Source organism: Cannabis sativa, chromosome 4 (assembly GCF_029168945.1).
Source record: "Cannabis sativa cultivar Pink pepper isolate KNU-18-1 chromosome 4, ASM2916894v1, whole genome shotgun sequence".
In the NCBI taxonomy this organism is placed as follows: Eukaryota; Viridiplantae; Streptophyta; class Magnoliopsida; order Rosales; family Cannabaceae; genus Cannabis; species Cannabis sativa.
Genome location: NC_083604.1, coordinates 26,731,950 through 26,747,555, shown reverse-complemented (window position 1 = coordinate 26,747,555; position 15,606 = coordinate 26,731,950). Strand labels below are relative to the sequence as shown.

The following is a 15,606-nucleotide window of genomic DNA, read 5'->3' as shown; positions in this document are numbered from 1 at the left end:
TTTGGATGCGTCACGATGAGACTACGAACTTTTCCTTGTCCGAAGGCAAAGCTAGTACGGTGCGATAATCAATCTCTGTTTCGGCTCACGAAAACTAGCTTCGCATTTATCCGACCGGATAAATCGGCGATTCTTCTTTGTAAGCTCGGTTAGGGGCATTGAGATTTTGGAGAACCCCTCCACGAACCTACGGTAGTACCCGGCTAATCCCAAGAAGCTTCGATCTCTCGTCACCGTCTTCGGTCTCGGCCAATCCTCGACGGATTAAATCTTCCGGGATCCACCTTGATCCCATCTTTACTCACAATGTGCCCTAGGAAGGACACCTGAGACAACCAGAACTCACATTTCTTGAACTTGGCGTAGAGCTTATGTTCTCGAAGTCGTTGCAGTACCATCTGAAGATGTAGCTCATGCTCCTCTTCTGATTGAGAGTACACGAGGATGTCGTCGATAAACACAATCACACAGATATCGAGGAAATCCTTGAATACTCTATTCATCGTGTCCATGAATGCTGCGGGAGCATTGGTTAGTCCGAATGACATAACCGGAAACTCGTAGTGTCCATACCTAGTGCGGAAAGCGCGTCTTTGGAATGTCCTCCTCTCGGATTCTCAAGCGATGATAACCCGAACGGAGGTCAATCTTAGAAAAGACCGTCTTCCCCGAAGCCGATCGAACAAGTCATCGATCCTAGGTAATGGATATTTATTCTTCACCGTCGGCTTGTTCAACTCTCGTAGTCGATGCATATCCTCATAGATCCGTCCTTCTTCTTGACGAACAAAACCGGCTCCCCGGGGTGACACACCGGGCCGAATGAACCCTATGTCAAGCAACCCTTGGAGCCGAATCTTTAGTTCCTTAAGTTCGGCTGGAGCCATCCTATACGGGGCTTTGGAAACCGGATCCACCCCCGGTGCCAAGTCAATCACGAAATCGATCTCCCGTGAGGTGGTAACCACAGAGTTCTTCGGGAAAGACGTCCAAAAATTCCCGAACCACTCGATGTCCTCTTCGGCCGAATGGTGTACGGCCGAGTGGTGTCCACCACCACGGCCAGAAACCCTAAGCACCCACCGTGCAATAATTCTCTCGCTGACATAGCCGAGATCACCGGGATCCGAGATCCCTGAACCGAACCCACAAATACAAACGGTTCTTCACTTTCCGGTTGGAAGACCACCATCTTCCTCTTACAGTCAATGCTCGCCGAATATTTAGATAGGAAATCCATTCCTAAAATAATATCGAATTCGACTAAGCTCATCTCTATCAGATCAGCGCTTAACTCTCTACCATCTATCCTGATCGGCATAGACCTAATCCACCTATTGGAGATGACCAATTCTCCGCCAGGTAACAGGGTTCCAAACCCTAATTCATATCTATCAAAGGGTCTACCCAACTTACTAAAGACTCTGGCCGCCACATAAGAATGTGTAGCCCCAGAATCAAACAGCACTGAATAAAGCGAGTTGTTAATGAAAAGCTGACCTGTGACTACTGATGGGCTGGCATCTGCATCAGCCTGCGTGATAGTGAACACCCTGGCTGGAGTGGGTATCGCTGGAGCTCGCGGTGCCTCTGGTCGGAGCTGGGGACATTCCCTCTTGAAGTGTCCGGGCATGCCACAATGAAAGCATCCCTGACCTTTGCATTCGCCCCGATGGTGCCTCTTGCAGCTAGGGCACTCGGGATAGGAGAATCGGGTCTCAGTACCACCAGGACGACTCCCTCTGTTCTGGTTCCCCCGGAACCTCTTGTTCTGACTCGAGTCGCCGGAAGCAGTGGGTGCCCTCTTCCTCTGATCAATGGCCGAACCACTACTCCCCCTGCTATAGCCTGATGCAGGAGGGGTAGGATCTCCGCCACTAACCGGAGTACTCGCTGATTCTGACATGCACCCCACTGCGCCCTCAGCTCGCAGTGCCTTCTCCACCATCTGAGCATAGGTGGTGCTGTCGTCTGTGGTGATCATCAGGTCATGCCTGATCTTGGGATTCAACCCGTCCAGATACTTCTCCTTCTTGCTGAAGTCGGTCGGCACAATTCCCGAGGCTAACCTCGCCAACCGATCAAACTGAGTAGTATACTCAGTGACGCTCATGTTCTCCCGCTGGGTCAGGTGAACGAACTCTTTCCTCTTGGCGCTTCTGACCGCCTCATTGTAATATTTCGCGTTGAAGAGTTCCTGGAACCTTTCCCAGGTCATGGTGGTGACGTCATGGATCTGAGACACCATGTCCCACCATACCAGCGCGTCCTCCTGGAACTGAAACGTGGCGCACACCACTCTGTCATTACCGGTGACACCCATGAAGTTCAGAATTTTGGTGATCACCGTCAGCCACTGTTCGGCTTTCATTACATCCGGACCTCCCAGGAATACCGGAGGTGCTTGCTTCCGGAACCGTTCATACAATGGTTCCAATCTATGGGCCGCCACCACTATCTCGGCACAGGCGGCGAGGGCGGGTGCCACCGGAACTACGGCACCTGAACCGGCAGGAGCACCCCGCCGTCTCAACCTACGAATCTCGAGGTCTTGTTCTTCGATCCGGCTTGCATCTCCGCAAACCGCAACTCCCGATTCGGGGCTCCCCGATTGGGCGGGGAGCACTGGGCAGCCCGTGGCGGGTTTTCATCACCCGGCCACGAGCCCTGCCTCGGGGACCTCTACCTCGGCCCCTGGCAGGTGGGGGAAACTGAGCTCCCTGTCCCTGATTCGACCCTACGGAGTTTCCCTGACTCCTAGTAGTCCGCCTGGCGTCCATCTAGTTAGAACCGCCTGCGAAACCAAGAGTTGGCATATCAGGTCGTATTCAAGGCGAGCTTACTAATGCCGCTTAATTTGGAAATTAAAAACGAAACATGCGCCTATTCTACTATCAGGCTACTAACATGCTTCCTAACAGGCTTTTCTTTTTCATAACTGAATAAAATAAACTACTAAAGCAATAAAGGCTTACTGAACCGTGAACCGAGCTAACTGCTGATGATGATTGTACATGTCGTGACGATCTTCGGAAGACAACACAGCGGCTCGATACCAAATTGTAACACCCTAACTACTTTAGGCGTATTACGTGATTTTTAAACGTACTGTGCAGCTCGTTGCTAATCAACGAGGTTTATGGAAAAACGTGATTAATTAAAATTTTGCTTTTTGATTAAACTTGTAAAACATATTACAAAAGACTCGGGATCCCGATTATAAAAATATTTACAAAAAGTTTCACTGATTAACTATTACATCAAAATAAAAGTCGTCTAACGACAGTTACAAAAACTCAACCTTGCTGTCTTGAGGATCGTACGCTCTAGGCCTAACCGCCCCGACATGTACAATCTCATAAGCTCGCTCACGGTCCATCAGCTATAGCCTTGCCTTTACCTACACATGAACATAAACTGTGAGTCGACAGACTCAGTAAGAAAAGCATAATAATATCATACATAAAACTAACTGCCGTGTCCAACACGATACTGAGTCCCGCTACTGCCATGTCCAACATGGTACTGAGCCACTACTGCCATGTCCAACATGGTACTAAGTTTTGAACGTTCAGGGGACGGTACTATTGACAAGTATCCTCCTGATCGGTCGAACCGGTCATACTCCGCCGCTGGTCATACTCCGGCTGTACCGACGGATAGGTCAATAAGACCTTTGAACCACCAACCAAGTGTCGGCTGATCGGTCGAGCCGGTCATACTCCATTCTTGGTCATACTCCGGCTGTACCGACGTGACGGGGTTGGATGGTTCGAAGCCTAAATACATAACTAATGTAATCTAGCAGGCTTCCTACATGCACGCTAAACATGTAATCTACATATGCATCTTTGTTATACTAATCTTACACGGATTCCGATTTCAAGTGTGCTTGGCCAACCCGACTGGAACTGAAGCTGAGTGGCGGATTACTGGCTCCTAAACCATAAAAATCACAACGCTATAAGTGACACGCTAAATCACTTCCCGGGGACTAAAACTAGGAACTAAAAGTTTCCCTATCGATAAAAAGCATGGCAATACCCCTAAAAACATAAAAACGAGGAAAACTAGGGTTCGGAAAAATTCCCCAACCGGCAGACCGGTTGCCCAACCGAATTAGGTTGGGAATTATCGAACCCTCATCCGGAATTCCGGATGCACAACCGGAATTCCGGTTCCTCGCAGGCAGCCAACTAAAATTCTCAAAACTTGACCAATTCAACCCCAATTGGTCCCAAACTTTCCAGACCTGTTCTAAACTATCCCTAGAACAAATCCAAGGCATCAAAACCACCCAGAAAACACATATACAAAAATCACCATTAAAGACCAAGCTTTGAGTTCCAAAACTCAAACTTGGTTAAATCCACTAACATGCATCCAAACCTAGTTAATTCTACTTAACTAAGCATAATAACACCTCTGAAAACATACAAGAACATCCAGCAACTTCACAGAACAAAATGAATCATTTCCTTCAAAATTTATAACTTTTGCAAAGAAAACTCAAAGCTTTAACAATCTAACCTACATGCTTTCAACATAGCTCAATTAATATCAATTATCATGCTTTAAACCACATATATCAACAAGAAAATCACAGCAGCAACATATACCAAAATCATGCATGCATTTCATCAATTTCACATAATTTCAAGAAAACACAAAAGGGAATTTACAAGAGATCACACCTTGACTAGAATTACACAAGGATGAGTTGAAAATCACAAGCTTTGAGTAGAAAAATCCCAGCCCTAGCAGCCCAAGCTTTGGCCGAAAAAGAGAGAGAGTTTTGTGTGTGTGAGTTTTTGAAATTTTCTTTCTTTTTTCTAAACTTAGTATTTTGAGAAAATGAAAAAGAATTAAACTAACTAAGCACTATTCATTTCAGCCAAATAAACCATGAAATAAACATTTAATTTTTTTAAATAAAAAGTCACTAAAGACAAAAAGTCATTGGGGCAAAAAGACCATTTTGCCCCTCCACCATAAAATCACAAAAATCATACTAAAGGGGTATTTTTGGGAAATTCTAAATTCCCGGCCATTCCCGACATTCCCAATGTCTAAACCCGTCCCCAAATTACCAACATACTAAGTTGTGATTTCTACTGAGCCAAACGCCGAGTTCCAAAATACCGGACACCGGAAATGCGAAATATAAAAACTACTGATGACATAATCATGCATTTCTGAATTCCATAAATAACAGTATCATAAATTATTTAAATAGCTATAAATAGTTTCATAATTAAACATAAACAACTGCTAATTTCTAAATTAACTAAGCGGGCTTTACATTTATACAACTTATAACATACATTAAAAAAATAACAAAAAATTTGACATTCTATTGAGGCTTTTTTTTTCACAAAATTTCTAAAATATATAACACTATAGAGATGCTATTATAACCAAATATTACTTTAAATTAGCTTGTGTGGTGAGAAAAATTATTTGTTATATGGAGATAAAAAAGTTAAATTATATTGTGTCAAAATTTAAATGGTAAATACTATCTCAAAAAAAAAATATTTATTTTAATTTTTTGTAAAAGAAAAAAAGGCCCCGTTTCAAATTCACCTTAGGCCTCTCAACACCTTGAGACAGCCATGTAAACCAATAGCCATCTTAGTTTAATGATAAATGCTAAAAGGCACCAGTGGTGCATAGCACTCTCGTATATATTAATATCATTATTAGTCTATTTAAATATTGAATCTCATATAATTTAATATAATAAGTTTTAAAAATTATCTTTAGTTAATTGTAAAGCGACATGTGTAAAGGTGCTTGACAACCCTCTAGTTTAATCAGTTAGCCGCCGGACATAGGTACGCGTACATTTCTCTACATAACAAATAAATATATATTCCTACACTACCAAATTCTGTATTTCCATTTGTGTTCTACACAACATTTTTCATTTTCATGTTTATTTTTTTTACATGCTTTGGTATTATACGCATCTATTTATTATATATTACTTAAAGTTTGTGTGGTGGATATAGTGTTAGAATATGATGCTCTAGAATTCCCTATGTTTTAATATTGTTTAATAAGAGATTAAGAATAAATTTGTTATATATATCAAGACTATATGTTTAGGAGAAAACTAAAAGAAATTGTGGGAATGCTTTTGATATAGAATTTTAGTTAATTGTAATATAAATTCAAGTTGATGAAAACGTAATTATTAATTGAATATTTAAACAATAATAAAAAGAAAATACTATATACTGCATAATGCTCAGTAGCTTTTTTGTTTCTATAAATAACCCTAGATGAAGACATGAAATTTCCCAAGTACATCTGCCTTTCTAAATATCATTAATATAGCTAGAGACAAAATATGGCCCAAATAGCAAAGATGGAGCTTCAGATTGAGCTCAAGTCCTCAGCTGAAAGGTTTTATGGGATCTTTCGTAGCAAAAGATACCTGATTCCTGAAATGTGTCCGGACTTGGTGAAAAATGTGAAGGTAATTAAGGGTGATTGGGAGTCTGTGGGTTCAATCAAGGAATGGACTTTGGTAACAGGTACAATTATATCTACTATCTATAACACCAGACTATCGCACCATTTTTATTGGTTCAACGAAAATATTTTAATATTCTCTTTGATCTTTCACTGAAATGTATAAAGCTATACATCTTAATAACAATTAACACCAGTTCAAAAAAAAAAAAATTACAACTTTCTGTTTAATAAATAAATTTTATAAATTTGGCTAATATACATAGATCACTAAGATAACATGTTAACATACATAGATCACTAACATAACATGTATGCATTTTTTCCTTTCTTATTTTTTTTAATCGAAAAACACTTAACAAACATATGTGTGCGCTTGTAAGAAGAATTAAACCACTTCAACAAACAAGGAATTAATCCAATTCAGCAAACAATAAACATATCTATTTTGGCACGCATGATAATTTTCTAATCAATTTTTTTTTTTTTTTTTCATAATCGTAAATGTTGTAGTTATTTAAGAATTCTTACAAAATTTTAAAAAATTTAACATACTCAAAATAAGATTCAAACAGTCTATTGCATTGGTAATTTTTTCATTATATAAATGTGTGAAATGGACTCTTTGAATATTATTTTCGGCGTATATTTTTTTTATTTCTCAAAATTTTATAAGATGTCTTAAATAATTGCAATATAGATGATTATAAAAAGAATTTGACTAATTTTCTTTTGTAAATACTAAAATAAATAAAGGTGTATCATACACTACTTTTAATTTTTAAATGGTATATTATAGAATTTTTCAAAACTAAATTATTCGTGAAAAACACTACAGTTAGGATAGAATTTTTTTTTTTTTTTTATCATTATTTTTCCTAAAGGACAGAATAAAAAGTTGTCGGTTAATTTAAGGTAATTTAATCTTTTTCATTAGCTTTCACCGATATTAGACTAACAAGGTTAACATAATTGAGAGATAATCACACTATCTTTTTATATTTATTATATTATTAGATAATCAAAATAAATGAAAATATATAAAATAAATTAGAAGGTCATATATTTATTTCATCTAAAAGAGATATATATAACTATTAAAACTAAATTAGTAAAATTTATATAAAGTTCGTAAAATTGAATTTCTTTTTGTGGTTTTATGATTTTTTTTACTTTACATTTTTACATATTGGTGTTTTTTAGAAGAAAAAAAACATTATTTTTTATATTTTTGCAATAATATAAAATATTTTCATAATGTGTAAATACCTTTTTAAAATAACTTAAAAAAAACAGTTAGTAATAAAAAAGAGTTCGTAAAAAAGTAAAATAGTATTTCGTAATAGTTGAAACTTTTTGTTTTTTTTTGGGTATTTTTAAAATAAGTTGTTTTTTTAATATATATCTCTTCTATATAAAATATGAAATGTGGTTATATAAAGAATTTTTAGTTTAACGGTATTTTTTGATTTTTTTTACGTTAACTTTAGCAAAATATCTCAATTACTTAACAAAATATTTTTTTTTTTTGATGAATCAGGAAAGCTTTGTATTAATCACAACAAAATTTTTACAACCATATAGCACCCCATAGGGCCAAAAGATAACATTAAAAAAAAATCTTTACATTCCTTTAATCTCTATACTCTAACAAACATCCGTCTTTACAATTTTTGAAAACCAACTAGTGTCATTTCAGTTCACTTTCTTTGGCCAAACTACACTAATTTTGTGTGTAATTTTCTTTTTAATTCCTTCAATTAGCTTTCCTGCATCAAGTTTTGTTTTTTCTCAAATGCTGAGGTTTCGAACTCTCCATAATGAGTATACCAGACAGTTGAAAGCAACTGATAACACATTTTTCTTAAACTTCCGGAGCTTGGATCTTCCAATCCACTTGGTGAGGCTGTGAAGTGTATTAGCTGATACATGCCATGACAACCAGCTTTTTAAACCCTGAAGACAAGCAACAACAAAGTTGCAGTCGAAAAACAGATGGTCTGCATTTTCATTATGTGCTAAACACAGTTCACAGTGTAGCAATTGTCATCCCCATTATTCTCAATCTATCTTTGGTTTCGAGTCTATTTTGCATTGCCAACCAAGTAATAAAGCTGTGTTTGGGGGTATTTAGTCTACCCTAAACCTGCTACCAAAGCACTTTGGTCTGGACTGGACAGAGCAAAACATATCCCTTGGATATTTGATAACTCTGTACAAACAGTTGCTGCCCTGCTATGTCTTTGAACTGCTCCTTCAAATTTACAAGGTTTCTCCAGTACCAACTACTTTGTGCTAAAGCCTTGTAACTCCACCAGTCACAATCCTTGAGATAAACACTGTGAACCCACTTCAACCATAAACTGTCCTGCTTTTGAGCAATTTCCCAAATGTATTTCCCCATAGCTGCTCGATTCCACTCTTAAATCTTCCTAAGCCAATACCACCTGCAACTTTAGATTGACAAAGAGTATCCCATGCTACTAGACTAGGTCCATTTGAGATAGCTTGGCCCTTTCAGTGAAAGGCTTTGCAAATCGATTCAAGCTGCCTCACAACAAAATATATTTTATTAATTTTATAATATTATTATAATATTTAAAAATAAAAATTATATATATATATTTTATAAAAAAAATAAAATTTTTTAACGGAAAAATTTAATTTTATTACATATAATCAAAAATAAAAATTACTATAAAATATATATATTTAAACATCAATTTCATCACAACTTTTTATTTAAAAAATGATTAATGATATATGTATACTTTTAATAATTTGTACATTTTATTGTAACCACACTCTCCTAACTACAAATTAAGAATGTATCTATAACTTTCATTATTTTTTTTAAAATATATGTTTCGACATTATATATAAAATATATTTTGAAAGTAATTAATTCACTAATTAAACTCTAATCATATAGATATTACTATGTACATATTAGTATATTGTGATTGTAATATGTATTGATGACATTCTTCAAAATGATTTTAAAGATAATTGAAGATCAGAAAATAAAATATAACAGGATTAATTATTACTGTAACAGTAAATCGAATAAATGGACAATAGAGGTAGCATCTACCAATTATCATCATATATTCCGACGGTTATAATTTGATAGTTTCTTTTCATAAGTAGATTTTCTTTCTTCAAGTAATTTTTATTGATATTAATAAATCAACTATATATTTATTATCTTAATTCTCATCATTAAAAATGATCTATGATATCTTATTATATATAAATAAATATAGGTGGTTGTGAGAGAATGAGGGAGATAGTTGAAGCAATAGATGATGAGAAGAAGAGTATTACTTTTACAACATTAGAGGGAGATATCACAAAGGATTACAATGACACCAAGGCCATACTTGAGGTGAGTGGTAGTAGTAGACCAGGCTGCTCTATCAAATGGACTGTTCCTTATGAGAAGAAGAATCGTGATCTCCCTGATCCTTCTAAGTATATTGATTTTGTTCAGCTCATTTCTCAAAAGATCGATGCTTGCCTCTCCAAAACGGCTTAATTATCTGTACAAATGGGACTAAATACTAAATAAATGATGATGATATTAGGAAGCATATATCTACTACCTAATTACTATTTTCTTCCTTCTATAATGTATGGGTTATAATTATTGTGGAGTGATTGTGTGACCTAATAATAATTCCAATACTTGCCTTTCTTATCTATACTAGATTAATTAAAAAATGTATTGCCAAGTTATGCATTCAATTATCGTAAATTTATCTAATTGTTCATGGATGAAAAATAAAAAACCATAATAATAACCGATACTTTTTCATATTATGGGACAAAATATTAAAGAATATTTATATAATATAACAAAATAATGCCAAAAAATAAAATGAGACTAAACAGGAAAAAAAGGATAAACCTATGGAGAACAAAAACTATATAAACAAACGTACCATAACAATTTGTAAAATTTTCTCATCCACCTTCTCCAATCGGATTCTCTCTTTGCAATTCTCTCCAAAAACACGTCACAATTTTACTAGCCATTCTCCCTCACTCCATCGTTGATCAATTACTTCAGCAAATCTATCATATTTCAATTGTTCAACTAGTTATTCCACAGCTTTGGTGGCTTTGTCAACTTGCGACTTCACTGTCGATTATCATCTCCACATCCAGTAACCTGCAAAATTCATAAAGCCTGACTAAACGTGCATCAAATATTACAAAATGAATTACATTCGATAAAAAAAGGAACAAAACCACAACCCCATCAGAAGCAGAGCAACCAACTCACACGACCGACTTCTATATCAAATATCAAAACTCTTCAGGTAAATTCAAAAAAGCATAGTCAATTATATATCTTCATAATCAAATAATAACTTACATAAACATAAAAAATATGTATAACATTTGAACAATTGAATTAGCATTAGATTTTTCAATATTAATATGTATAAATGTACATTCTTCATCTAATTATATATGTAAAGAAATCAATTATTTTATCAATTGCAAAAAAATAAACTAAGTGTAAAATTCATTGTTTTGATAGATTATTTTAATTGTGAGTCCAGTCTTATATGTGGTTTTAATCTGTTATAACTGCATACCAGTTTTTCGTTAAAATCCTTGTGAGTCGGTTATGTTTTAACTATTGGTATAAATTGTTCTTAGGTTGGTTGAACTATTGTCTATAAATAGCTAGTTTCATTCTGTAAACGAGTTAGCTAGCTAATTCATAATCTTGGTTGGTTCAGATATATCGTGTGGGTTTGTGCGAGGTATCTTGTATTGTTCGTTGCTGTTTTTTAGGTCTGATTGCATAGCTTGGTGATGGATATCCATTGCAGAAAGATCAGAGCTTGGTGTTGCTAAGTTCAGACTGAAGGGAGTTCAGTGTCATCTTCGTCATCAGATCTGAAGGGATTTCAGATTGAAGAAAAGTGTCGAAGAAGAACTTAGGTACTGCACAGGGAATCTTGTGCGTACAACTAAGAATCTTGGTTGTTGTTGATAATACATTACTAATTGTCGTAAAGATTGTATTAAATTCCTAATTGTGAACTGGAGATTGTAATACAAATCTTTTGGATTTAGTGGATGTTATTACCCTGGTTAAGGAAACCCAAGCACTAGTCGGCTGAGATTTGTTCTCAGTGCAGACGAAGCTTGTAAGTCATAGTGTTCTTTACTGCATACACTTCAATCTGATTCCTATATGTTTATGTTGTAATTAATCAATCTAATCTTGAACAACTCGAAAACTTGAATCATGAAATTTGGATAAGTTGTTCTTTCATTTGGTATCAGAGCTTGAAATTTTCTGAAAATTTTGTGATAGATCATATGCTTGTCTGATTCTTGATTCTGAAAAAGTCAGTTGATATGTGTTCGAGATTTGATCAGTTGATCTTGTTGCCACTCTGTAACACCCTAACTACCTTAGGCGTATTACGTGATTTTTAAACGTACTGTGCAGCTCGTTGCTAATCAACGAGGTTTATGGAAAAACGTGATTAATTAAAATTTTGCTTTTTAATTAAACTTATAAAACAATGTTACAAAAGACTCGGGATCCCGATTATAAAATTATTTACAAAAAGTTTTAACTGTTTAACTGTTACATAAAATAAAGGTCGTCTAACGACCAGTTACAAAAATCAGCCTTGCTGTCCCGAGGATCGTACGCTCCAGGCCTAACCGCCCCGACATGTACAATCTTCACAAGCTCGCTCACGGCCCATCAGCTTTAGCCTTGCCTTTACCTACACATAAACGTAAACTGTGAGTCGACAGACTCAGTAAGAAAAGCATAATAATACTCATACATAATTCTAACTGCCGTGTCCAACACGATGCGGAGTCCGCCATCGCCGTGTCAAACACGGTGCGAGCCACTACCGCCATGTCCAACATGGTGCGAGTTTTGAACGTTCACGGGGACGGTACTATTGACAAGTATCCTCCCGATCGGTCGAACCTGGTCATACTCCGGCCGGTCATACTCCGGCTGTACCAACGGGATAGGTCAATAGCACGGAACCACCAACCAAATGTCGGCTGATCGGTCGAACCGGTCATACTCCGCCCCGGTCATGCTCCGACTGTACCGACGTGACGGGGGTTGGATGGTTCGAAGCCTATATACATAACTAATGTAATCTAACGGGCTTCCTACATGCACGCTAAACATGTAATCTACATATGCATACCGTTATACTAATCTTACTCGGATTCCGAATTCGTGTGTGCGCCAACCCGACCGGAACCGTAGCCGAGTGGCGGATTACATCGGCTCCTAAACCATAAAAATCACAACGCTATAAGTGACACGCTAAATCACTTCCCGGGGACTTAAACTAGGAACTAAAAGTTTCCCTATCGATAAAAAGCATGACAATACCCCTAAAAACATAAAAACGAGGAAAAACACGGGTTTTGAAAATTCCCCAACCGGCAGACCGGTTGCCCAACCGGAATTCCGGTTCTGGGAAATTCAGGACCCCCATCCGGAATTCTGGTTGCACAACCGGAATTCCGGTTCCTCGCAAGAATTTTTCAAAAATTCCTAACTCAACCAAATCAAACCCAATTTATTCCAAACCTTCCAGACCTGCTCTAAATACCCCAAAGAACAAATCCAAGGCATCAAACTAACCCAGAATTCACAGATAGACAAATTGCCATTAAAGCTCAAGCTTTGAGTTCTAAACTCAAACTTGAGCAATTCCCACAAACATGCATTCAAACAAGCTAGAATATACTAAAACAAGCATAAATAAGCCTCTGCAAACAATAGAAAACAACCACCACAAACACAGCAACCAATTTCTCCATTTCTTCAAAATCACATTTTTAAGCTTAAAAATTCCAAACCTTGAACAACACAACTAGCATGCATTAAAACCTAGATAATCCATTCATTTTAAACCTAATTAAGCTTCTGTAAACAACAATTAAACACAGCAACAACATACTCAAATAATCATGCATTTACTCAACTTTTTTTCATCAAAAACTCAAGAAATTAAAGAAGGAAGAAGATGAGCTAACCTAGCTTGCAAAGGACCTTAAGAGGAGATGAATTATCAAGCAAAAATCAAAGGAGAAAATAGCTCCTTGCTGCCCAAAGCTTCAGCCGAAAATAGAGGGGAAAGAAAGAGAGAGTGTTTTCTTTTTCAAAGTTTTTCTAATTTTTGCTAAGTGTAGAATTTTGTGAAAAAGGAATATAAATCACATAACATATATTAAATCCATTTCAGCCAAATAACAATTAAATAAATATTTATTTTCAAATAAACAAGTCACTAAAAGACAAAACACTAATGGGGCAAAAAGACCATTTTGCCCCTCCACCATAAAATCACATAAATCATACTAAAGGGGTATTTTTGGGAAATTCTAAATTCCCGGCAAATCCCGACATTCCCAATGTCTAAAACCCGTCCCCAAACTACTAACATACTAAGTTGTGATTTCTACTAAGCCAAACGCCGAGTTCCAAAATACCGGGCACCGGAAATGCAAAATATGAAAACTACTGAATAACATAACCATGCATTTCTGAATTGCATAAATAACAGTAATAAATTATTTAAATAGCTATAAATAATTTCATAATTAATCATAAACAACTGCTAATTTCCAAATTAACTAAGCGGGCTTTACAACTATCCCCCCCTTAAAAGGATTTCGTCCCCGAAATCTAACCTGAGTAACTCTGGATAATGAGCTCTCATATCTGACTCTAGCTCCCAGGTGGCTTCTTCCACCTTACTGTTTCTCCAGAGAACCTTGACCAATGCTATGGTCTTATTCCGAAGGACTTTATCCTTTCTATCCAGGATCTGCACTGGCTGTTCCTCATAAGTCATGTCTGGCTGTAGCTGAAGACTCTCATAACTGAGTATATGAGAGGGGTCTGAAACGTATTTTCTCAACATTGAGACATGGAATACGTTGTGAACTGCTGATAAGGCTGGAGGCAATGCTAACCGATATGCCACTTGACCTATCTTCTCGAGAATTTCGAAAGGTCCTGTAAATCTAGGGCATAACTTGCCTCTTTTCCCGAAACGTTTAATCCCCTTCATCGGAGATACCCGTAAAAACACATGTTCCCCTACTTGGAACTCAACATCTCTGCGTTTCGGATCTGCGTAACTCTTCTGTCTGCTCTGTGAGGCAAGCATTCTAGCATTTATCTTCTCTATCACCTCATTGGTCCGCTGAACTGACTCTGGACCTAGGTATTTCCTCTCCCCTGTCTCATCCCAGTGGATAGGGGATCTACACTTCCTACCGTACAACAGTTCATAGGGAGCCATCCCTATCGTACTCTGGTAGCTGTTGTTGTAAGAAAATTCTATCAATGGTAGATACTTATTCCATGAGCCTTCAAAGTCCATAACACAGGCTCTCAACATATCCTCCAATATCTGAATTGTCCTTTCGGACTAACCATCTGTCTGAGGATGGAATGCTGTACTGAATTTCAGCTTTGTACCCATTGCCCGTTGCAAACTTTGCCAAAATTTGGAGGTGAACTTCGGATCCCTGTCCGAAACTATAGACTTCGGTACCCCGTGAAGTCTCACTATCTCTCTGACATATAACTCTGCCAACTGATCCACTGTAAATGTTTTTCTAACCGACAGAAAATGAGCAGATTTCGTAAATCGATCCACCACTACCCAGATGGAATCAAATAAACCCGTTGTCCTAGGTAACCCGACCAAAAAATCCATCGTAATATCTTCCCATTTCCATTCTGGTAGGGTTAGAGGCTGCAACAACCCTGCTGGTCTCTGATGTTCAGCCTTAATCTGTTGACAAGTGAGGCATCTCGATACGAATTCTACCAAATTCTTCTTCATACCGCTCCACCAGAAGTACGGTTTCAAATCTTGGTACATCTTAGTGGTGCTGGGATGCAGAGAATACGGGGTAGAATGAGCCTCCTCAAAGATCTCATTTCTAAGTTCCACACTGTTCGGAACACAAACTCTGGCTTTATACAAAAGCATCCCATTGTCTGACACTGAAAAGTCCTTGGCTTGACCAGCCAACACCTCATCTCGGATCTTCACTAACTCCGGATCTGTCATCTGAGCGACTTTTATTCTTTCC

The 15,606-nt window shown here is 37.2% G+C and overlaps 1 protein-coding gene across 1 annotated transcript; it reads left to right on the top strand.

Moving 5' to 3' along the window:
- The first annotated feature begins 6,295 nt into the window (after nt 1–6,295).
- LOC115714524 (MLP-like protein 28) lies at nt 6,296–10,182 on the top strand. The gene is made up of 2 exons (XM_061113439.1): nt 6,296–6,542; nt 9,747–10,182. The coding sequence occupies exons 1-2, from the start codon at nt 6,356–6,358 to the stop codon at nt 10,016–10,018; spliced, it is 459 nt and encodes a 152-aa protein (XP_060969422.1). The 5' UTR covers nt 6,296–6,355; the 3' UTR covers nt 10,019–10,182.
- The last annotated feature ends 5,424 nt before the right edge of the window (nt 10,183–15,606 follow it).

Excerpts from the sequence above, each read along its gene's own strand:
- LOC115714524 (XM_061113439.1), top strand. The coding sequence starts at position 6,356 with ATGGCCCAAATAGCAAAGATGGAGCTTCAGATTGAGCTCAAGTCCTCA. Across the intron at positions 6,543-9,746 it reads GGAATGGACTTTGGTAACAG|GTGGTTGTGAGAGAATGAGG; the intron begins GTACAATTATAT and ends AAATAAATATAG.